Source organism: Marmota marmota, unplaced genomic scaffold (genome assembly GCF_001458135.2).
Source record: "Marmota marmota marmota unplaced genomic scaffold, marMar, whole genome shotgun sequence".
Classification (NCBI taxonomy): domain Eukaryota; kingdom Metazoa; phylum Chordata; class Mammalia; order Rodentia; family Sciuridae; genus Marmota; species Marmota marmota.
This window is the reverse complement of record NW_026000153.1, coordinates 321252-345458: the sequence shown is the minus strand read 5'-3', so window position 1 is coordinate 345458 and position 24207 is coordinate 321252. Positions and strand designations below refer to the sequence as shown.

Below are 24207 nucleotides of genomic sequence, written 5' to 3'. Positions count from 1 at the left end.
TATAGGACAAATAGAGGAAAAGGCATAATGTTTATAAAAGATGATAATGAATAATTACAAAATGAATATCATTTAAGCCATCTCAATGGAGACCTATGATGTCGCCAGCACCTAGGATGTCCCTCATGGGTTTTTCCCAGTCACATCCACTTCCTTACCAATGGGAAGTGGCTATGAGCCTAACATTATGGCATTTATTTCCTTGTTTTTCTTTAGTTTTACCACTAGTGTAGTCATCCCTAAATGATATTTAGCTTACTCTTTGAACGTTACATAAAATAAATCCTACCATATATATTCTATCCTGCCTTACTTTTTTGCTCAAGATTATGTTTTTTAATATCCCTGTTTTTGTAAAAGTCCTGGCTTGGTACTTTCCATTGCTGTATTGTATTCATTACACAATGTACCACAACTTACATTATTAGTCCTTCCAAAGACTCAGCTTTGGGCTTTACAAGCCTTTTTTGTGTGTCTTCATTTTTCCAGTTGATTAATTTATGATCTTAACTTTTATTATTGCCTTTTTCCTACTTTCTTTGGGTTTCATTTGCTGTTCCTTTTAAAGCTCCTCCTCCTCCTCCTCCTCCTCAGGATTGAACTCAGCAGCATTAAACCACTGAACCACATCACCAGCCCTATTTAGTATTTTATTTAGAGACAAGTTCTCATTGAGTTGTTTAGTACCTTGCTTTTGCTGAGGCTGGCTTTGTAACTACAATCTTCCTGCCTCAGCCTTCTGAGACGCAGGAATTACAGGTGTGCGTTACAGCACCCAGCCCTTTTTTAACTTCATAATAAAGATACTTAGCTCATTAAATTTACCCTTTCATTTCTAATATATTAATTTAAGATTAAAAAATTTTTCTAGCAGTGCATAAGCTGCATGTGGCAAGTTTTGATATACTTAGTTAAATATATTTTATAATGTCCTTTGTGATTGCTGGCTTATGACCTATGGATTATTTAAAAATGTATTCCTTAACTTACAAATAAATAAGGGGTTTTTGATTTCTGTTTTTGTTTATTTGGGGGCTTAACTGTCTTGAGTTCAGAGAACATCCTCTCTCAATATACTGAAATTATGATTTTTCTCTATAATCCATTATATGGCTCATTTCTACAAATATTTCATGTGCTTAAAACAATACGCGTTCTGAAGTTTGATGGGTACAGTGTTTTGCTGTGACCTTTAGGTTGAATGAACACACACAAACACACATGCATTTAACATATTTATATATGTATATTTTAGCTTTTTCATCAATTATGGAGAAAAAGGTGGTGACTTAAAAATCTCCCACAGGGATTATCTACTTCTCATTTTAATTCTATACTTTTTTGTGTCATATATTTGAGCCCTTATTATTAAGTGCATATAAATCAGAATTTTTATATCTTTCTGGAAAATTGAACTTTTATCATTATAAAGTGACCCTCTTTATTTCGAGTAAGGCTTTTTGCTTTAGAGTATTTTCCTTGATATTAACTTAGTGATGTGCATTCATTTTGATTGGAATTTACACGATATCATTATCCATCTTCTTATGTCTGCTCTTTTTTATTCTTTTGCTTTAATATTTTTGTTTAAACAGTATATAATTATATTTTAAAATCCAATTTATCAATCTTTATGCTTTAACTAAAATAGTTCATTTGTAATTAATGATATGTTTAAGCTAAGTCTACCATGTTACTTTGTGTTTTCTACTGGTTTGGCCTATTATATTTCTTTTTCTCCTCTTTCATCTTCTTGTCATCCTTCCCCTTATTTTGTCTTTCTCTGTTTTATCGTTGGTTGTTTCTTCAGACATATCTAAAATTAACTGAATTTTTAATGTTTAATCTACTATGGAACCAAGCAATTGAATTTTTTTTTGAATTTTTAATTTTAGTTTCTATTGTTGTATTTTGCAGTCCTAGAATTTTTATTTAGCCTTTTTCCAAACTTGCCATGTCACTCTTTTTTTTTTTGTTGTCAATGAACCTTTAGTATTTATTTATTTATATGCAGTGCTGAGAATTGAACCCCATGCCTCACACATGCCACTGAACTACAACCCCAGCCCAAACTTGAATTTTTTTAGATTTAGTAAGCATAATTGTTTTATAGCCTATGTCTAATAATCTAAATACACGAACTCTTAGTAGGTCTGTTGTGCTGACTGCTCTTTATTGTAGATTTTGCTCTATTGCCATATGCTGGTTGCCCTTGACCATGGGCTGGGCATTATACTTGAAGATTTACTACTAAGATGATGGCATCTGACTTTAGGGAGGGTTTAACTGCCTTCCCTAGGGTACCTTGTGGGCATTGGTGCTGAGAGCCACGGCTGAGTCTGTATGGCCCCTGACATTTTGCCAACAGTATTGATTGACAGGCGAGGCATTACTATCCGCCTCTGCCGCAACTTTTGAGTTCTCACACTATTTTGGAGTTCTCGTGGGGATTTCCGGGGATTCCCCGAGAGTTCCCATTGGTTGGGGAAGTGCAGGAGGAGGGATTTCCGGGAGAGATATTTCCGGCTGGGGGTTCCTGGACAAGCCTCCGTGGGGTTGGGGAGGATTCCCCGGGAGCTGTGTGAAGTGTTTTCCTGCAGTTTAAAAATAAAGTTTGTTCCTGCTTCAGTGGCTCGTGATTTGTGCCCAGCCAGACTGCGGCACATTGGCCATTTGTCTCTGACTTAAGCCAGCAATTGGTGATGGAAATGATAGTGCTGGTTAGCATAGGGATTTAACCCAAGTTCAAGGCTTGAGATTTTCTGGAATATGCAGATGAGGTACAGCTGAACAATGAGCCTAGGCAAGTGGGATTTACTTCCAGTTTGCCCTCCTTACCCTAAGGGTATAGCTGACTATATGGGCTCTTGGCTTAAAGTGGTACCCATCTTTGGTAGACTTCTGTCACCTAGCTTTCTGAGTCCAGCAGAGCTACAGTTCTATGTCACAGTTGTTGCTTCTGATCAGCGATGTGCTCTTAGAGTTCTCATCTTCTCCCAAGTGTATGCTTGATTTTTCTCTAGATTATTGGCTCTTTTTTTAAAAAAAAAATTGTTTTTAGTTGTCAATGGATTTTTTTTTAACTTTGTTTATTTATTGTGGTACTGAGGATCGAACCCAGGGTCCTACACATGCCAGGCAAGCGCTCTACCACTGAGCCACAACCCCAGTCCTAGATTATTGGTTCTTTAATGCTTTAGAAATTTGTGAAAATATTCTGTCTGGCTTTTTAAAGTTGTAAGTATATAGAATAAAGTTATAGTTCTTCACAAAAGTGTAATTTGATTATTCTGTTTTCAAAGTTTGCACATAGCATATCCTTTGGGAGAAATGTGCCTTTCTGGATTTTAACTATTCTGTCTTTGAGTCAATGACTACAATATGCTTTGCCCTACTGCCTTACAGGGAGATCAAATGTGGCACTTTGCCATGTCTGTGTTCCTGATAGAATTATATGGACATAATCTTCTTCTAACAGCAGTGTTTGGCTTAGTGGTGGCTGGATCTGTACTAATATTTGGGGTCTTAATTGGTGACTGGATTGACAGGAAGCCAAGAAATAAAGGTAATGCTTTTATTTATTTCACATATGATTATATTGTTCATCATGGATTTACTAGATTTTTTTGGTTTATTTAGTGAAACAAAATTATAGATCTGAGCTGACAAAGAGTGGAACATAACTTGAAAACTCTAAAAGAAAGCCTTATATAACTTTGTGTCATAGTCTTTGGTGCTACATTTAAAATACCTTAATGTGGTTTTTATTTATTTTCTTTTTTGTGGGGCTGGCGATTAAACCCAGAGCCTATGCCCACTCAGCAAATGCTCTCCCATTAAGCCATATTCCCAGCCTTTTAATGGTTTTTAGAATCTTAGTAATTACACCTTTTTAATATTAAATTATTGAAAAACATGCTTGTTTTCTTTCTTTCTTTTTAATTTTTAATTTTTTTATTAGTTGCTCAAAACATTACAATGACTCTTTCTTTCTTTTTTTTTGTGGTGTTGGGGATTGAACCCAGGGCCTTGTTCATACAAGGCAAGGACTCTACCAACTGAGCTATATCCCCAGATATAGCTTTTTAATATTCTGGTATTACCTATGCATAATAAAACTTGTGCTATTTTTGGTAAAAGCAATTTCTATGTGTGAAAAATATCTTTTATATGAGGTAATCCATCTAAGCGAGGAATCAATGTGGATACTTATTTCTTCAAACATAGATGTTCTTTTTAACTTTAAACTTTTGCCTATAATACCTTCTTAGGCCTCTTTGCCCAATAAAAATGTTGGGTCTCCCAAGTTGTCCTGTTCTTTTGATGACTAGTCAACATGATTATTTTCATTATCTCTTGGAGAATTGGAAATGAGTTTGCAAAAACTACACTAATGTGTTTAAGCCTGATTTACTTAAAATCTGTAGTGTTGCTCCTTAGACCCATTGGATAGCTTCAACCATAAGTGAAATCCAAGAGAGTCAAATGAAGCAATAGAAAAAATCAAGCTTCTTAATTTATCTGGAATCTGGCTTTTCATATCACCTTTCTCTCAAAGTACGTTTCATTCACTTGCAAAGCTCGGCATTTTGTCTTTTGGTCACAAAGGCTTTGCTTGTCCTGAGCACTGAGCCTGCTCTTTGCTTCCTACCTAAGCCTGCAATTGCTGATGGAAATTACAAGCCTGGTTGGCCCAGGGATTTGGTCAGATGTAATTGCTCTGCATTACATGGTGACATAGCTGTGACTTGCGTCCTAATGCCAAAAGTAAATCTTGGGCCCCCGGGCATTTCCCTTCACAGTTGCTCATGCCTCGCTCTTCATTCAGAATGCCTCTGTCACCGCCTGCTGTGTGCTCCTCATGCTCCTGTTCTCCTACCGAAGGGAGATGGAACAAATCTGGCACGGCTGGTTCACTGTGAGTGTCTCTCCCTCCTACGCCATAAGAGCGAATGTCATAGTCATAGACAAGGATGTCCATTAGGGAGTCGTCTCTGCACATCCCTGCTCACTGGTTTGAGATCTAGACCATCTTTCCATCAGTGCTCTCCTTGCCCCTAATTTGTGAATCAAGCCCAAATCTCACAGACAGGAAGCAATATAACAGCAGAGTCTGTCTGCAAGGTACAAATTAGCATCTGATCTGTAACGGGCTGAGAAAATGCTTAGCGTTAGCACACATTTGGCTTCCAACTTGCATTGAGCCTCTTTCTCCCACAGGTCTCTTTGCTCGTTTAGATGATCCTCAAGCTGCCAGATAAATAACTTCTGTGTATGGCTGTGGGTTGGAGAAGTATTCTTGAGCTCTGAAGTCCCCTTCCTCCCACAGGTGGCCTGCTACACAGTGCTGATCACCCTGGCAGCTGTGGCGAACCTGGCTGGCACAGCACTGACCATCACCATTCAGAGGGACTGGATTGTGAGCCTCACAGGTGGCAATGGAAGCCAGCTGGCTGGTGAGCAATCCCATCCTACGTCTTACCAGTCTTCCGATCTTCTGAAAAATGGAATTGGAGAGCTATTTGGGGTTCTGAGAGAGGCAGAATGATAGCCTGTAAGAGAATGGTATTTGGAGCCCACAGAGGTGGGTTCAAATTCAGCTAAAACCAGGTATGCCTCTTCCCAGCTAGCTGCCTCCCCTGGAGCAAGTTTCTGTACTTCTCTAGTCTTGACTTTCCTCATCTGTAGGATGTGGGACACACACACACACACACACACACACACGTACACATACACGGAGCATTCTGGAGGACACAGGGTTTGAAAAGCACTTAACCCTGTATCTGCATGTAGGAAGCCCCTAAGAAATGGTTGATATTGTTATTGTTGAAAGAAATAGACTGTGCCTTCAGGAAAGAAGTCTTCCATTTGCAAGTTCATCACCAAGTTCCTTGACAATTTTAGACCTGGAAAATAAATGAATGAAAAGATTTCTTAATTCCATCTAGTGATAAGCAGACAACAAGACAAACAGTATCTGCCAGTGTGATTGTTGGTCAGCATTGATATTCCAGTGAAGGAATTCAAAAGGATAATTGGATGCCTTCTTTGTTTTTTCCCCATTTACAAAAATTGGGTCCCTCACATTGTGATATATTCTAATTGCCGACTTCAAGCTAAAGACCTCAGTCTACCCTGTATTTGTGCAGTTGAAACTCCCTGCTAGGAAATGTGTACGAGTGCTGATGGCCAAGATAAAGAAAGCTATTAAGGAGGAGTCGATTCAAATGTATGCCTCATGCAGAGTAGAAGCCCCTTATAATCATGTTTTCCTTTAAACTGCACTTCTTTGGATGTACTGTGGCTTAAATAACAACACCCAAAATAAAACAGCCAGGCGAGTGGAACTGGGTGACATCGTGTTGAGGTGTCCTCCATCTCTGGGTAAAGAAAATCTCCCTGTTCTCTGTTAATTAATTTTAAGGAAATCTAAGAAAAGCATGGATTCTGGTTCAAGTTCATTACAATTATTAAAATGAACTCTTCAGTGATAGCAGAAGAGGGAAGAGAATAAGCTTTGCAGTCGGACTGCCTGGGTTTGAGTCTCAGCTCCATCATTTTCCTCCTGTGTCCTTGAGCAAATATATTCACCCCTGTGTGTCTCAGTTTCCTAATTTGCAAAAGAGAAATACTGTTACCTCCTAGAGTTGTGATGAGGGTGAAATGAGATGAATACAGGTAGAAGGCGTGGAACTATTTTTGTGGCACAGAGTAAATATTCAACTCATTCCTCCTTCTGTCCTCCTTCGATTACCACTCTTCCCTGTCACCACGTTAGCTGTGACAGTGGCTATTAATATTATTGTTGTTAAGATAGTGGGGTATGATGGGAAAGTGTGCTGAGATGGGGGGTAGAATAACTAGCTCCAAGTAACCTAGTCTCTCTAGTCCTGATTTTATTAATTGTTAACTGCTCAAGTTCCAATAGAACTGATCTTAACATTTTTTTTTTCAGGTTGAGAATCGTATTGCTATAGTTCAGCCAAAGGGATCTTTTCCTGCTGTTAATATCATCCACCCAGGGCGTGGCTGGCAACTCCAGCAAGTGCGTGTGGTCAATTGACTGGAAAGAAGGAGTCATCCACTGACCTGCCATATTTCCTTCCTCTCACAGGGATGAATGCAGCAGTCCGGCGGCTGGACCAGATCATCAATATATTTGCTCCCCTGTCTGTGGGCCAGGTGATGACATGGGCATCTCATGTGATCGGTTGTGGTTTCATTCTTGGATGGAACTTGGTTTCACTTCTTGTAGAGTTTCTATTTCTGTCTAGGGTTTATCAACTAGTTCCCCAATTGGCTGTAAAACCCCAGCAACAAACAGGGAAGCCCTTCCTAGAAAAGCAACAGGAAGCTGTGAATGTTCAAGGTAATGCAAACTCAGAGAGAGCTCTTGTTCTTTTTTCCCCTCTCTTGGTGTTTCACTTCTTCTTTTCAGAACTTAATGTCTGATCCTAATCTTGACATTTTCTTGGCAAATGTGCCAAACAGTGACAAATGAGCAGTCTCCAGCTATGCCATTGGTTGTATAGTTCACTTGGCTGATCTTATTGGTTGGGACAGGCAGGGCTGCTTTATACAGTTATACAAGTTGTGTACTGCATAACACCAGGGTTCCATTCAGAGAGACTCCATTGTAAGTAGCACCCCCATGGGACTGTACAGTGTAAAAACTGTACAACCTATCCCAAGGTCCCAGAGGGCAAATTACTCCTTCTCATCTCACTCATGCACATCTTCCCCAGGGATGTTAAATTGAAAAAGGCAAATGTGTCAAAAGCTATGGGTTAATCTTTGGTAAGGATAATATGATAAACTGTCAATCCTGCTCCCATAGTTTTTTTTTTAAATTAGAAATTCCCCAACAGTATGATGAGAATGAAAGGAAGGAAAACCTACCAGTAGATATGACCTCATTCTCCCAAAGTGAGAGCCATCCCTGCCTGTTGACAAGGTTGTCCATCTGCCTGGTACAAGGCAGTTTAGTAATGGCTTCTGACCGCAGTTCTTCTTTCTTAATTATCATTAATTAATTATCGTTAATTCTCTTTTCTCTCAAGTTGTTTTGTACCTAAATCTCACCAATCCCATTACATGAGTAAAATGTATATATTTGAAGAGATAGATGGATGTACATACTTAAATGATGAATGGATGGGTATGTGAGTAGCTAGACAGGTAGATACAAATCGATAGAACTACATCCTTTCATCTCCCGTGTATTACCTGTGTGACTTTGCAAGTTTAATTTATTCATATTCTTTGTCTTGTTATCTATAAAGCAAGGACAATAATAAAACTTATTTGATAGGATGTTGTACAATTAAATAGATGCAAAGCATTATTAAACTCACTGGCATATAGGAGAACTTCAGTCAATTTAGCTATGTTTTCATTGTTCTTGTTATTTTGTCATCTTTAAAAATAAAACTCCTTTGGCAAAAAATTCCATTCTGTGAGGAAAAGACTCACTTTCCCTTGAGTCTTGATCTGGAATAGACTTGGCTCACCTGCCCCTTCTCCCCTCAGAGCCCTACTGGGCCCCTCCAGCCCTATGCAGGACTGGTCAGTCTCTCACCAATAGTTTAATCTGCTTATATCATTGTCTGATATATCCTGGAAGACCAAAAGGTATTTATATATATATATTTTCCCATCATAAGTACCTGTTTCTTCAGAAAAGTAATCAAAGGAGGTACCTATCACTTTTTCTGGAGCTCATTACCAAGTTTCAAGCAAGTGAAATTTGCTCTCCCACCCTCCCCTATACCCACTGTCCCCATCAATGCCTGCCTTCCTAATGGGATAGTGTGTCCTGTGGGTTTCTTTCAAGTGCCTCTTGAGACAGATTTGGAGTAGAGAGTCATCTCTTTGGAATGTGACCTCCGGAAGGATGCTGAGGGGTGGGAAGTAAGACAGGAAGGGGAAAGGAGGCTCCCAGAGATTACTACTGAGAGATTTGGGCTCAGTCCAACTGGGGAACAAGGAATGTTCCTTCAAATTGTCCAAGCAAAGGCAAGGAAGCTGGGGTATCCCTCACTGGCTGAGAGCTGTCCCCAGAGCACTTACAGCCTATCCCTCCTGTTCCAGTGGCTGGAGAGAGGTCTTCAGGCAGAGACACAGGTGGTTGGGGACAGGAAGCCACCAGTGTGCACAGGAAGTATCCAATAAAAAGCAGAGGTTGGGATGGGCTGAGGGGACCCAGGTATTGACTTTAAGTTATATGGATTTTATTTTAGGTGAAATAGACTCTTGGGAAACCAGTGATGGATTTATCAACAAGCCTGGAACTTCAAAAGAACCAAAAGACTGCAGGTCTCACCTTGAAGGACAATGGGTCACAACTAAAAGATTTCTTCTTTGCCTTCGAAACACTCAGAGGCTGCTGCACACGTGCAGGGAGGGCTGGGAAACCTACTGCCGGCAGACCATCTTCCTGCCTGGCCTGGGCCTGGCCTTCCTCTACATGACCGTGCTGGGGTTTGACTGCATCACCACAGGCTATGCCTACACCCAAGGCATAGGAGGGTTCCTGCTCAGCATCCTCACGGCCCTTTCGGCTTTATCTGGCCTGATGGGCACAATTCTCTTCACCTGGCTCCGGGGGCATTATGGCTTGGTCACCACAGGAGTCATATCCAGCTGGCTCCACGTAGGTTGTCTAACGCTCTGCGTGTTTTCTGTCTTCGCTCCTGGAAGTCCCTTTGATACGGCCGTTTCCTCACTTCCATTGAGCAAGAACTCTTCTTCAAGTCCCAAGTTACTAAAAGATGACCAAGTGCACATTTACCCTTTTGAAAGAAACCTGAACCAACCCATCCTCCCGGACCGTTCTTCCATTCATTGGACCAACAGCACTGTTCTGTTCGACGGGCAGCAGGACCTTGAGCAGCCAGAGTCTTACGTCTCCATTATCTTGCTCTTCTCTGGTGTGATCCTGGCCAGAATTGGTGAGTAGTGGGTCATGCATGGTGTGGGTTTCTGAAGGCTGGGATGTTGCCAGATAATCTTAGAAGTGTGCGATTGTCCCATCTCTATGCTTCTGTAAGTCTTCATCATCCATTCATTAAGAATGAGTTCTAGTGATAAGAACTGGACCAGAATGCGGAGGCGGAGGGGGGGAAACCAAGAATGATTTAATCAGACAGTGCTTTAGTCATGGTGCTTACAGCCTGGGTGAGGGAACAGTAAGCAGCCAAGGATAGGCAATGAGATAGAGGTAGGGAAGGACAGACAGATTGAGAGCAATAGGAGGAACACCAAAACTGGTCTTGAGAGCTGGGGAAGCCATCCTACAGGGAGGCACAACTGAAGATCTCAGATGAGCAAGCAAGACATGTCCAGAGAGGGATGCCTGCTCCAGGTTGGGGCATGGTGGTGCTGAGACAAGGCTGAAAGTTGAAAACTTGGAGATAGAGATTTGGAGAAGCGAAAATATTATAATTATTTCCTGGGTGTCAAACATGTAAATGCCATCGCTAGTGTCCGCATGATTGTAGTGTTTGGACCTGGATCCTTTCTTTGCGGAGGGGATGAGGAAAGAGGAAAGATGGCAATTTCTTGGGACAAAGGCATTCCTTAGCTGTCTGGGGAGGGCAGTATAATCCTTTCCCAAAGATGGGGTGTCTGAGTTTGAGTGCCTATAGGTTTGTCTGCCACAAGTACTTCATCTCTGAGCTCTGTCACTACCATATCTCTACCATATGTGATTTCTACCATATGCCATTCTTATCTAGTAGTGAAAACATGGCTAAAGTGTTTATTAAAACATTTTTTAAAAAATTGTCATTTGATGCCTGACAACCCCAAAAATGACCTGCTGGGGATCAGTTGTGATGGCAGCAGAAACTTCTTAACAGCACACTGGCTCTTGTGATCAGTCAGACCTGCAGATTCTCATCTGGGAAGAATCTGGGACCTTGTTCTTCATCTCAAAATTCCCATGATTGGTTTTCTACCTGGAAAGCACCACTTCTTGCTCAAGCCCAATTTGCTCCAAATTCAAATGTACGCCTTTGAGGCCCCACCCTGGCTGCACAGCTCAGAGCCAGGGGAAAGTGTGATGGCAAGTGATGGATGGTATGGATCAAAAACCAAGCATGTCTTCCCCATTCATCCAACCACCCTTCCCACGCTACATTCACCACTGCAACCACTGTGCCAAAGCAAGGTCTTTGCCCTCTTGGGCCTCAGAGCATCATCTGCTCACCTCTGAGGGGTAGGATCATGTAATTGAGAGGATGTACCATGGATACCTAGAATCTCTTGAGTTTTTGTTTTGTACTGGGGATTGAACCCAGGGGTGGCTGACCACTGAGCAACATACCCAGTCCTTTTTATTTTTTCTTTTGAGACAGGATCTCACTAAGTTGTTTAGGGCCTTACTAAATTGTTGAAGCTGACCTTGAACTTGGCAATCCTCCTGCCTCAGCCCCCCGAATTTCTGGGATACTTGCGTGTACTATCATATTCAGCACTTGTTGCTTTATAAAAGTGTGGATGAGAGGAAATGAGGATTCCGAAGGCCCAATTCAAGAGACTATAAAGATCACAGGCTAGTCTCGGAATCTCATTTCTGATGTAATGTATTTACAGGAGAAAGACATGTTCCTAGTTCCAAATAACTGATTTAGAAGCCCATTCTTTCATGTAGAGATTGCCTGAGCTCTAAAATATTTAAACGAAGTACCTGATGAGTGGATTGTCTTTCATTAGTGTGTTTGATTTGCACATCTACCCTTTCATTGCACAAATAACTGAGAGTAGATTGGCCCCTTAAGCTTTGTGTCATTCATATTATATTATGATTGTTTACTTCAAAAGGATCCTGTCTACCAGGATCACTGGGCTTTCCTCATACAAAGGAAATGATCACATTTGGAAAACATGAAACTGCTTCAGAGGAGCCTGCCATCTGGACACACGTCCTGTGTGAGAGAACCTTGGCCTTTTTCCTATGCCAATAGCAAGTCTATTTGTTGTACCCCAGATGAGGATTGCAGAGACACAGAACCCTCTTGGCACTCATGAGCAATACAGCTCAGGACCTGGAGCCAGACTGCCTGATGATGTTGGCAAGACACCTAAGTTCCCAATGTCACTGTTTCCTGATCTCAAGATGGGATGATAATAATAATATTTCCCCATGAGAAAGGTTCTGAGCAAGTGCTGAAGAATCCCTGTAGGCAATGTGGTTAGCACAAAGTTTTCACAACTGTGGGAGCTACCTGCTGGAAATGAACATTAATTGTCATCTTGGGTTGTCATCATCATCGTATTTTAGCTATAATTTTGGTGCCTTTCTGAATGTTGCTGTGTGAGGCTGAGGTGTGGGTGGGCAGCGAGACACAGGCAATTGCAGTGCTAGGTGATGTGGATGCTTCTCAACTCCTGCACATGCAATGTCAGCAAGGACCCTTTACATTCATTCCTATTGGGGTCACACTTAACCTTGGGGTTGATGGTGTGGTATCAAAACTTCAGACATTAAGAGCACCAGTGCCCCAAAGGATATATTGTGCCTTTGTTAATGCAGTTGGGCCTGGGGCTATGATGACTGGTCCTCTCACTGGGAGCAGTGGCCTGTGGCCTGACACAATAAGTATCCAACATGTATCACCAAGCTTAGGGCTCATCTTAGGTGTGTGTTCAGTAGATACTTGTTTCTACTCTGATGGAAACTAACTTGCAGAACTATGCCTACAATAAGATTTGGCACATTGCTTAAAAGTCACTTTGCTTTTTAAAATCTAAGAACTGTAACTCTTTATGCCCTCAATTTAGAAATAATTCTCAGTGCATAATTAGCCCTCGCTTCCTTGAGCACTTCTCATAGTACCACTGCAGCATTTTACAGATACTTTCTAACTTTGTAAGTGCTGCTGGCAAAGGACCAGCAGGTGTGGAGATATTACAGGTAAGCTCTGGGTCAGAGTCCCCTGCAGGATGGGGTTCTTGGCAGGAAAGCCTGGAGAGAAATTGAGGCATTTGGGGTGGTAAGAACACCCCAAGAGGATGGGGGACTGGTGAGGGCCTGTGGGTGGTGGCCACAGCAGGGTGGCTAGGGCAGCCCAGGAAGACAGAGGTCCAGACAGTGCTCTGCAAAGGCAGGCACCGGAGGACATAGTACATTACCTCCAAATAATTATTGAGTTCAGAGCTAAGTCCATGGATTGGGACAGTGGCACCAGGAGGCCTCTGCAGAGCCAGTGCTGAATCCTGGGAGAACCCAGAAGGCTAGTTGGCTGGAAAACCAACTGAACAGGAAGAAGTTGGGTTCAGGGCCCACTGGGACAGGCACTAGAACCCCTAGGGGAGATATTGCCACTGAAGGACAGCACTGTCCTCAGCACTGCTGGCTTCTACCCTTGCTGATGGTTACACAGCAGATCCTGGAGCTGCTTCTGAAACAAATTCAAATGTGTCCTCTTTAGGTGTTTGAGAGTGGTGGGCAGGGTGAAGAGTGGAGCCCAATTCTTTCTCAGCTAAGCCAGGTGTGAAGAGGGAAAATCTGGAATTGGAAGTAGATTTGAAGCTCAAGATTTTGCTCTCTGCCTTAAACATGTTTTTGCAATGAGGAGGGGACACAAATAAATACATCCAAAATGAAGTTATTGTGCATCTGATGACAATGGTAGTGATGGTGATTCAAAAAGATAATTATAACACCATAACTTATGACAGTAACTGCCATGCACAGGTGGTCAGGCACAGCACTACATTTTATTGTACAAGTTCATGGAATTCTCCAATGAGCCATTAGTGCCTTTAATATTCCCATTTCACAGATAAGGAAACTGAGCAGCAGGAAGTTGCATTTATCCAAGGCAACAATGCTCATCAATTCCAGAGCCAGAATCTCACAGAGGTCCTCTGACATCTGTTCATGTTTATTCTCTCCCTACATTGCTGTCCTGCAGGGCTCTGGTCCTTTGACCTCACTGTGACCCAGCTTCTCCAGGAAAACATTCCGGAAGCAGAGCGAGGGGCCGTCAACGGTGTGCAGTGCTCCCTGAACTATCTTATGGACCTCATCCACTTCATCCTCGTCATGCTGGCCCCGCAGCCACAGCAGTTTGGCATGCTAGTCTTCATTTCCATGCTGTTTGTAACCACAGGCCATGTGCTGTATTTTTTTTATGCAAGAAAGTGTAAGATTGAAAATTCCCAGGTGAATGAGACAATAAAGAAGGGCACTTGGACACCTTTAAGCTGAGAGGTAGGCAGTACTTCCCAGAGCAACTCTGGCCCCATCTCCACTGAGTGTGTCCACTGACTTCCCTCATGGCTACTGTGTCTGCCAGTGCCAATGCTACACTCCAGAGCAACAGTGACATCACCTCTTGCCAACAGCACCATCTGCTTACGTGTGTCTTGGCCCTGGTAGTACCATCAGCGCAGGAAAGGGGGATGACTCCAAGTCAGAGAGCCCCCCCCAGACAACTTGAAGAGGCTTGTTTTAATTTTGCCAGTATAGTAACTCAGTGTTTTATTGTTCTTCGGGATTTAAAATGAGTCAGAATCTTCTGGTTAGTGTTAAAATTAGAGAGATGGAGAGTGGTCAGTAATGTCTGGTTCAATTCTTCAGTGTGAGTTTACTTTTTTTGTTCTTCTGCTAGTTGGTGACTGTTCTTTGGTTGAGCTGAATACTCCTAGTGAGGACTGAAGCTATTGATTGGAGAAACAGATCATGAGAATAACCTGGGTGTGGCTTATGGACTCTGCAGCCAGACCACAGATACGGTGGTCCTTTGGCGAGTGTGGACAAGCTTCGCCTCATGAACACTCTAAGAACATACTTGTTTGTGATGAGCAAATGGGGAGTTGCTGGTCACTTATGAACAATTAACACTAAAACTAGTTTTATATGTTGACTTAAGACTAATAATCAATTATTATTTTATAAGTGCTGTGATGTGTAAGTTTCACCTGGAAATGAAAAACAATGGTACTAGCAATAAAATCCCCTTAAGACCCATGGTCTAGAGAAGCTTTCTATGTCACATTTGGGAAACAGCCAATAGCATACTCAGGAACACCTTAACAGGTAGGTCTTGAAGAAATGACATTCTTTTCTTTTCTTTCTTTCTTAGGTATAGATGGACACAATACCTTTGTTTTATTTATTTATTTTTATGTGGTGCTGAGGATGGGACTCAGTGCCTCACTTATGATAGGCAAGTTCTCTACCACTGAGCTTCAACCCCAGCCCCAGAAATGACATTTTCTAAGACAGTGATTCCCAATTTTGTACTACGGACACTCTGGGTCAACATTCTTTGTTGCAGGGGCAGTCCTTTGCATTGTAGTATATTTTGTAGCGTCTCTGGTCTCTACCTACTAGAAGCTGGCGGCATAGCCCCATCAACCTAGTTGTGACAATCAAGAGTCTCCAGACACTAACAAATGTCCCCTAATTAAGAACCATTATTTAAGAGAAATGTGAAAACTACAGGAGGAATTCACTTACTATTAAAAATAAATGACAGAGGCTGGGAGAGCAGTGGTAGAGCACTCGCCTAGCATGTGTGAGGGCCTGGGTTTGATCCTCAGCACTTCACAGAAAGAAACAAAATGACAAAAAGTCACTATTAGTAGCAAGAAAATGACACACTGGGATTTTACATGGATCTGCTTTTTTAGAGCAAACAGTTAAGTGAAAACAAGGGAAGGAGAGAATTCTGTGGAACATTTTGCCTAACATAAGGTAGTTTCAAAAAAGAGTACTTTATACAAGTTCTAGTGATATTTGTGATGCCACCTCCTCCAATCTCTCCCCTTCCATTACTACATTACTACTACTACTCTACTACACACACACACACACACACACACACCAGCAGAAGAATTGGTCAGGAGACCAAACCTTTCTTCATCTGGATTCTTTACTAGGAAGTCATATTTGACTAGATGTAGCCTACCAAACCCTCCAGCCCTTGATTACTCCAATGAACACACAAATGTTTGTGCAGGGCAGGTGGAGAACAGAAGGAGCATTTAATAAATACATTCTGAAGTCTTTTTCCTTTAAAATCTCTAGCGCGAGACTAGACTCTATGTGGAGTCTTCTGAGTAGCATGAGCTCCCTACCTCTGCAACTTCTGTCCTTAGGAGGGAAAATAGCTGCTTCCTGGTAAATTCTTCACTGTGAGTGCTAATTTTACTCTTCCTTTTCCTCAAGGTTCTGTATAGTATAGCAACATCTTCCTATTACATTGTAGGTTGCTATTTGCATGTTTCCATGATGATTTTGATTCATGTTTTACACCCATCCTGTCCAATAGAAATATAATGCAAATCATATTAATATCACTTGAAGTGTATTTAATTCAACCCAGTCAATTATTGTGGAACTTAAAATCATTATAAAATTGAAAATTTTATATATTCTTTTTTAAAAGTTTTTTTTTTGAGTCATGGATGGACCTTTATTTTATTTAGATGTGGTGCTGAGAATCAAACCCAGTGCCTCACAAATGCTAGGCAAGTGCTCTACCACTGAGCCACAACCCCAGCCCAAATTTTTATATATTCTTTACATCTGAACTTTTCACACCTACAGCACATCAGTTTGGACTAGTCACATGTGACTGGTGGCTGCTGTATTGGAGAGCAGTTGTAGACAATTATTCCCTAAGTCCCACATATTTCTTCACTAGGAGAGGCCTGTGACACATAGGTTATACCTACCTGAGAGTATGGTAACAAGTCAGGAAACTTGTCCAATGTTAATGGTATTAGGTTTCATTCATCAGCTATAATATCCTGCTACTCCCCAAAACAAATCAAGGTGACATGCATCAAACTAATTTGACAGTTTACCTCTTATCTCTGAAACTGACTGGTATGGAGGTTCATGTGGCAATAGTGGAGGGTTCAAGATAATTGGCCCCTTGTAGTATAGATAAACTCCACTAGAGGGCCTTCTAGTCACAGTTGCCTAATTCCATATTGTGATAAACTACAATTTTATAATAAAATATTGGAAGCAGAAATTTTAAGTTTATAAATACAAAGTAAATTTTGGAAAGGCAATCTTTATTATGAGTACAAAATAAATATAAGACTTTCGAACACACGTCTGGCTATTTATCCATGCATACAACCTGGAAGTAGCTTCTCATTTTACCTCTGACTTTGGCTGGCCAATCAGCTGAGCAGGCCCAGACTTCGGAGTGGGCAGCTAACAACTCACCTTCCTGCTCTAGAGCCAAATGCATCAGTCTCCACTTTTTCTAGATCCTCCTTTTATCCAGATGCCTTTCTGTTCTACTTTCTTCAAAGTACTTGAGATCAGGAGGGAAAAAGAGCCTGTTCTCATTTGGGTTCAGGATTCCTCAAATGTGAAGGACTGCTCCCCTCCTCCATTTTGAAGTGATATTCAACGGCTAATTTGTCAGTTGTCTCTTTTCTCTGCCCTTAGGAAGCTCAAGAGCCAAACTGGCTGGAGCAGAAAACATAAAGGCCAATGGCTTACTTTTGTACTCCTGCTCTCTTCTTACTGGGATTTTATTCTCTCTTATGGATTACTGTATTATTTAAGATGCTTTTAAATGACCCTGAATCATTTTGGGAAATGTGGTATTGGGGGGTATAATAAGATATAATAGTTTCTTCACTATTTGTACTAACAATTGACTCTTTCAGATATTGTATTGACCCAGCTACAAGGTGAAATTACCTCTTTTAACAGAAGTCAATGGAAGCACATGCCAACCAGCTCCATGTCACATTGTGCAATGGATATCACTGCGCAAACTCCATAAAGGAGGGAGTCATTGCTACAACAGGACTTAATATATTTGCCAAGAATATAATTATTTAAGGCCTGAAGACCCTCAAAAATACACGTATTTTAGTCTGGAATATTCACTTGAACTACAAGACTTGCTTACCTTTAAGAAACAGAATCTACTTGGACTCAAGTGCTTAGGAACATGGGGTATGTCTTTTCTTGAAATCAAAGTAATGCATCTCAACCTACCTGAATGACACATCAATGGTGTTAACTGGCATACTGGGTGAGTTGTGTCACTATCTGGAAAAGTTAGTGACTGGAGTTCTGAAAGATTTTATATTTTCAGTGAAATCATAACCTTTAGCATAAAAATTGTATTCCAATTCCAGTTTTATCATAATTAAAGATAATCATCAAGCCCAAGTCTCTCATTTGAAATGAATAAATCTTGTGAAAACATTTCATTCAACTTCAGACTTGCTTCTTCTGTTAGGGCCCTGGAGCTCAAAGGACAGTCTGGTGGTTTAATAGTCATGTTGGCATTTGTATATTGCTGCCTTAGCTGTTTTAACATACAGGGCACACGCTGTGCCAAGGAGGGAAAGTTGATCCTACAGAACTGATGCATGACTGCAGCTCCTTAGCCCATCTCACTGATGGTGAGAGGAGGGCAAAGGACAGGCAGCTGATAATCAAAGAGAAGAAAATGGGTAGGTAGCACTCCCCATCACCTGGTTGCTAACAACATCCAGGGGAGGGGAAAGATCACATTTTCCAACCCAAGAAGTCACCCCCTAGATGGCTCTCTTCCTGCCCTTTTGGTCAAATAGGCAAGATAAGAGGAGGAGGGGACACAAGAAAGGAAATCTAAAATCTATAAAAAGGCCAACACACCCCACTCCCTCAGGAGTCTCTGTTCTATCCTTTAAATAAAACCTATTGCCTTGGCATTTCTCAAGTGTTCAATCTATAACACTGGGGAAACGAGCCCCATTCTACTTTTTAAGACTGGTTTCAATTCTAACTCTTTAACCATGTTCAGGTATAGGGACATGGATTTGGTGGAGGTGGGGATACAGCAAGAATGCATCAAACCTGGAACCCCAATGGGTTCTGGAAGACATACAAGATGACAAAACTAAGCTCTATACCCTTGGTCACCAGGGAAGGGCTCAACAGGCTCAGGGGTAGAAGTTTGACCTATAGGGAAAAACAATGACTCAACTAATGTTTGAACCCATCTTTCTTTTTAGAACCCATTTTTCTTTTTAGGGGAAAAGAAGATTGATTTTTTTCCAAACTGCATTTTTTTTCTTTTTGGTAGTACTGGAAATGAACCCTGGGGCACTCCACCCCTGAGTTACACTCTCCAGCCCTTTATGTTTTGAAACAGAGTCTCAATAAATTGCCCAGGCTAGCTTTGAACTTGTGATCCTCCTGCTTCAGACCCTCCCCCCACCCCATGGGTTGCTGGGATTACAGGTATGTGCTACACCTGGCTTCAACCAGCCTTTCAGAGGAGCACACCAAGCAGTTCACATACCTTCACATTACAAAAAATTTCCTTGGAGTGAAAACCCGGTCAATATAGGAATCAGGATTCAAGGAACCCAAAGTAGAATTAACAGCATTGGGGCACATGGTAAGAATCTTTACCCCATTTTCCGCTACCTTATTGTGACTATATGGATTTTCAAATTGGTGAAAGTGCCATGGCATAGCTGAGATTCAAAGTGCAGCTGTTGAGCAGGTAGAGTAGTATATGCTGCTGCCTCAATCATCCATAAATGTAAAGTTCATATCTTGGATGGGTGTGTCAATATCCTACTTTTCTCTGATATTTATCATGTGCATGAGTCACTTATACCCTAAAAATGATCTTCATGCATTTCTGTTGCTCTTAATGTCTCAATAAAATCATGTTAAATGGTGATCCCAAACCACTCTCCCATAGATTGCTTTGGAAATGTTATTAAGATACCAGAAAGGATGTTTTTAAAGTCATGCTTATTTTAGTATGAATTTATATTCAGTAAAATTCATCCTGTTAAGTGTGATATTTGACAAACACATAATCATGCAATCACCAAGATGATCAAGATGTAGAACAAGATGTAAAAATCACTTCGAAAATCCCCTCCTAGCCCTTTGCAATCAACCCCTTCCTGTTCTTGGAATCAATTGATCCGTTTTCTGTCAAGAGGGTCAGATCTGATCACCAAAATGATCGGCTGTGAAAAAAGATGGAAGCATACAAAACACACAAAGCCAAGTTTTTGAAAGTATTTTAAACTTTTCTTTAGTCAACCAACAATGAGGACAGTTTCAAATTTTGCTATGATGTACAGATATTTTGCTCAGGTAAGAGGTAAATCTTAGAATTTAATTCTAGTCCTACCATATTTACGCCTCTACTAATTGAGTATACCATAAAAGCACATGATTGTCTGGAATAGTAAGAATAATTTTATAATGACTTTGTAAATTAAAGCAGTCAACAATTTCTTAAGATAGTTTTAAAATAGCTATTTAATTTAGAATTATTCTAACTGATCTTTTTTTCTTTTTGGTACCATGAGTTGAATCCAGGGGTACTTAACCACTGAGCCACAACCCCAGCCTTTTTTAAATATTTATCTAGAGACAGGGTTTCACTACGTTGCTGAGGCTGGCTTTGAACTTGTGATTCTCCTGCCTCAGCTTCCTGAGCTACTGGGATTACAGGTGTGTACCACCCCTCCTGGCTCTGATCTTAATGAACCAGCCTTGGTCATCTTTGTAGAGTCTATGAACCAACAATAAAGACAATCTTTAATGTTAATTCTGTGTCAAGTTTCAAACTAGCCTTGCTAACAGAAAATCTAAATGTGGAACTAAATTCTACAGAAATGACTCTAAGAGTCCAATTCAGCTACAGGGCAGAGGTACAATTCTCAGATATGCTCATATATGTAATTAGGACTGTCTCAAAATTCACCTCTGTGACCACCAAGAAAGGGACAAAGACATCAAAACCTCTATTCCATACAGCCATATACCTTATTACTTGAACAGCTTTACTGATTCTTTCATGCATCAGACCTGTAAAAGAAATACAGTAGATTATTAGGTCAGCAATTACTAATCAATAAAATAATATAGTAGTATCTAAACTATGTTCTTTTGTGTGTGTGGTGCTTGGGATCGAACCCATGGCCTTGCAAAGCAAGCACTCTACCAACTGAGCTAAATCCCCAGAGCCCTCAGACTATGTTTACAAAAACTGCAGAAATAAGAAACAGAATCCCCAATGTACCCATTGTTGACACAAACATTTTAGTGTACACACATGCAAAAAACAAAACAAAACAAAAAACCCACAAAATTTTTAACTCAAAAAATTTTAACTCTCTTGGCTTGATGAAGCATTAATCCATTTACTAGAGGCTTTCGCCCTCTTCTGTGTAAAGCAGAATTTTAAAAGGAATGGTGTGACTGCATTTACTGAATTCCTGTATACCAAGTTGGCCTCAGGTAAATCCTTTAACCCATCAGAGCAGAACATATCCAATCAGGTTAGAGTTCTCATCCTTGGCCAAGAATTCTATTCCACTATGAACTCAAGCCAAATTGTTTCCATTTGGTCCATACCTTTTGTTCTTCAGGATCTTGATCACCACTGAGCCTGGCAAAAAAGTAACAACAAGGTTAATGTTAAGAATATCCGACTGAGTATGATGGTGCATACCTGTAATCCCAGTGGTTTGGGCGGCTAAGGCAGGAGGTTCACGAGTTCAAAGCCAGCCTCAGCAAAAGTGAGAAACACTAAGCAAGTCAGTGAGATCCTGTCTCTAAATAAAATACAAAATAGGGCTGGGGAGGTGGCTCAGTGGTCAATGCCACTGAGTTCAATCCCAGGAGAAATAATAATAATAATAATGATAATCCAGCTTTGTTGTTTAAAGAGTGGCCTGTATTGTGGCTATCTACTAGCTGTCTTTGATGAATAGATAAAATACAAAGCTATGGTCTCCAAATTCCTGACAATTCCAAAGATTTTAAGTTCCTTATACTCTGGGAATCAATTTCACTTTAGCAGTTGCCATCTTTCCAACTTTATCTCTTTGTTACATTAGCACACAATAGTATTAAGTTAAGAAAACAAACACTACTTGGATACAGTATTCTCCTAAAAAACTGAAACAAACTTTTCACAACAGATTTAAAATAAAAAGAAGCATGAAACTTGTTTACCGTGAGGCTGAGAGCCCAGGGTTGAGAAGTTTCTAGTCCTGGGCACTTGCTCAATTTCTATAATCCTTAAATAGACACTGGCTCAGGGCTGCTTCCTTGACATGCCAGGCTCTCAGCCTGCATCAAACTGAATGTTAACCTAGTTTGGTTCAACAGGAATCCTCAACACCTAAATCAATGGTAAAACAAAAAATACCCATTGGAGGTTCCTGTGTCACTGGGCTATTTGACAATCTGTTCGTTGCTTGGGTCTAGATTTGTGGCTGAAGAAAAGGTGCCTAGAACACAGGTTACATCACTGCCCTTCTTTCCTCTTTCAAACCAGTAAAATTGATGTCCCATTCAGCTTCCTCGTATTGAAAGGGTAGTAAGAGTCTATCAGAGCTGAGGAACACATGTCAAACACTGTCAAACACAAGACTTATAAGACTAATAAGTCTTATAAGACTACTGCCATAATGTGCTATCTTGCCACATACCCCAAACAACAGAGCCAGTCTATCAAGAACTAGAACCTCCATAACTGAGCCAAAATAATTCCACTCTCTTTATAAATTAGTTGGTGTGTGTGTAATACTAATGAAAAGCTGACTAAAATAAAAAGCGATTATTCTAATTTTGCACCAGGCATACATGAGAGTGTCAGTTACCCTATACATATATTTTTTCATTACTTAGTGTTGTCAGTAGATTATTTTTAGCAGTATACACAAGTAGTTTCTGATTATTCAAAATATTCTCTGGAAAAGTTTACAAAATGCTGTTGATATTCCTTGAATTGCACTCATTAAATAAACACAATTAATTGAATATTAATACCTCAATAAAGATGTCATATGCATTGAAAAACAAAAACAAAAGACTACTAAGTGGTTCCTATTACAGACACAATGAGTCTTTCATTCACTTGTCTAAATTTAGATCTTTATAGTTTTTGACAAATTCAGAAAATATCCTTTTGTACAGCAGTTTAGCGCCCTAGAGTGCATTACATTTAGAATTGTCAGGATGCTTAAAAAAAAAAACAAACACACAAGCCCCAAGGCTTGGAAATTCTTCCTTCAGACAAACTTTCTCAAGGGCAGCTTTGTATGCTTCTTACATCTTGGGGACAGAAGTTAGGTGTCTAACCCCTTGTCCAAGCACATCCCCTCTCCACCCTCCACCCTCCATAGGACCAAGCAAGACAGGCCTGGCCCCCAGCACATTTTGCAAGGGACCCTGTGCAGCACACCAGCCTCTCCAGGTGGATCTGGGGGAGAAAATTGTGGGATCCCTCAGGAAACCTCCCAGCTCTCTGCTTGACTCACTGCAGTCATCGGCTACCGGAAGATTCACTCAAACCTTTTTAAAAATACAAACAACTCCGCAAAGTGGCAACTGGAAAGCATTTGTGGCGGGAAAGTGGCAATGTGGGCAAAATTACCTCCGCTTGTTGCTAGCACTGGAATTATACTGTTCTGCTCGGAAACTTAAAGCGCTTCAGACCTCAGATCTCATCGATTTCCTAAGTAGGCTATGTCGCGGTCCCCAACTACCGGGCAGGCGGGAGCCCCAGGGGCGCTTAAAACCCGGAGGGGGTCCCTGGATCTGCGCCTCGGTCTTGGTTAAGTCCAATTGTTGGACTTCTGCACCTACAGGGGCCCCGCCCTTGGCGCCGAGCTGAGGCCGAACCCCTGTCCCGGGCTCGGGAAAGGGCCACCCGCCGGCGAGACCCTCAGCCACGTGGCGGGCTCCCACGCTTGGCGGGTGGGTACACACTTACCGAGCAGCGTGCTGCGACCGAAAAGAGAGGGCGCCTGGGAGATCAATTTTAAAAGGGCCCTGGGCCGATCGCATCCGCGCAGCAGCCAACCAAAAAGTTGCCAAAGCGCCCCTCCCGCCCCGGGACCCCGCCTGGCCAGCCGGGCCCTAGGCCCTCGCGCGCCCCCTGCCGGCCTGCGGGGAGCGGAAACCCAAGTGGCCGGGAAGCGGCCCGGCCCTGTCCAGGTCTCCCGGGTCCGGTCTCCTGGTCTCTCCGCCCCGGACCCCTGAGTCTGCAGAGTCTGCGAGTTCGGGGACATTTGCCCCAGACACTTCACTGGCTGGGACGTCCCCTTACCTGGTTGAAAGTTAGAGGAAGCTCTGGCACTCAATGTTGGTATCTCTGCCTGCTCCTCCCCTCGTTCTTCTTAAAGTCTTCAGCCACACCCATTTGGGCTTAAAACTCTTGCCTAATCCTGTAACAGAAGTTTGGC

The 24207-nt window shown here is 41.5% G+C and overlaps 1 protein-coding gene, 1 long non-coding RNA gene and 1 other non-coding gene across 6 annotated transcripts in view; 1 reads left to right on the top strand and 2 right to left on the bottom strand.

Moving 5' to 3' along the window:
* LOC107146101 (solute carrier family 40 member 1-like) overlaps positions 1 to 18201 on the top strand; it is a 25168-nt gene extending 6967 nt beyond the window's left edge. Inside the window, exons 4-10 of one of the 3 annotated variants that reach the window (XR_007341652.1) lie at positions 3406 to 3565; positions 4803 to 4918; positions 5330 to 5456; positions 7115 to 7369; positions 9240 to 9950; positions 13920 to 15046; positions 17647 to 18201. Coding sequence is in view for 2 of the 3 variants with exons in the window: in XM_048786328.1 (XP_048642285.1) it covers positions 3406 to 3565; positions 4803 to 4918; positions 5330 to 5456; positions 7115 to 7369; positions 9240 to 9950; positions 13920 to 14215 (1665 nt within the window). In the remaining variant the exon portion in view is untranslated. Of the gene's footprint in view, positions 1 to 3405; positions 3566 to 4802; positions 4919 to 5329; positions 5457 to 7114; positions 7370 to 9239; positions 9951 to 13919 lie in introns of all 3 variants that reach the window. The other 2 variants (XM_048786328.1, XM_048786329.1) reach the window with 2 other exon arrangements.
* On the bottom strand, positions 18153 to 24207 carry LOC125611497. 2 transcript variants are annotated; one of them, XR_007341654.1, is made up of 3 exons: positions 24072 to 24207; positions 21368 to 21401; positions 18153 to 20818 (listed from the first exon to the last, which is right to left on the bottom strand). It is a non-coding gene; the product is annotated as an uncharacterized LOC125611497 (long non-coding RNA). The 2 variants fall into 2 exon arrangements; XR_007341653.1 differs by lacking the exon at positions 24072 to 24207 and adding an exon at positions 23736 to 23857.
* LOC125611581 lies at positions 21242 to 21314 on the bottom strand. Its single transcript, XR_007341790.1, has one exon. It is a non-coding gene; the product is annotated as a small nucleolar RNA SNORD93 (small nucleolar RNA).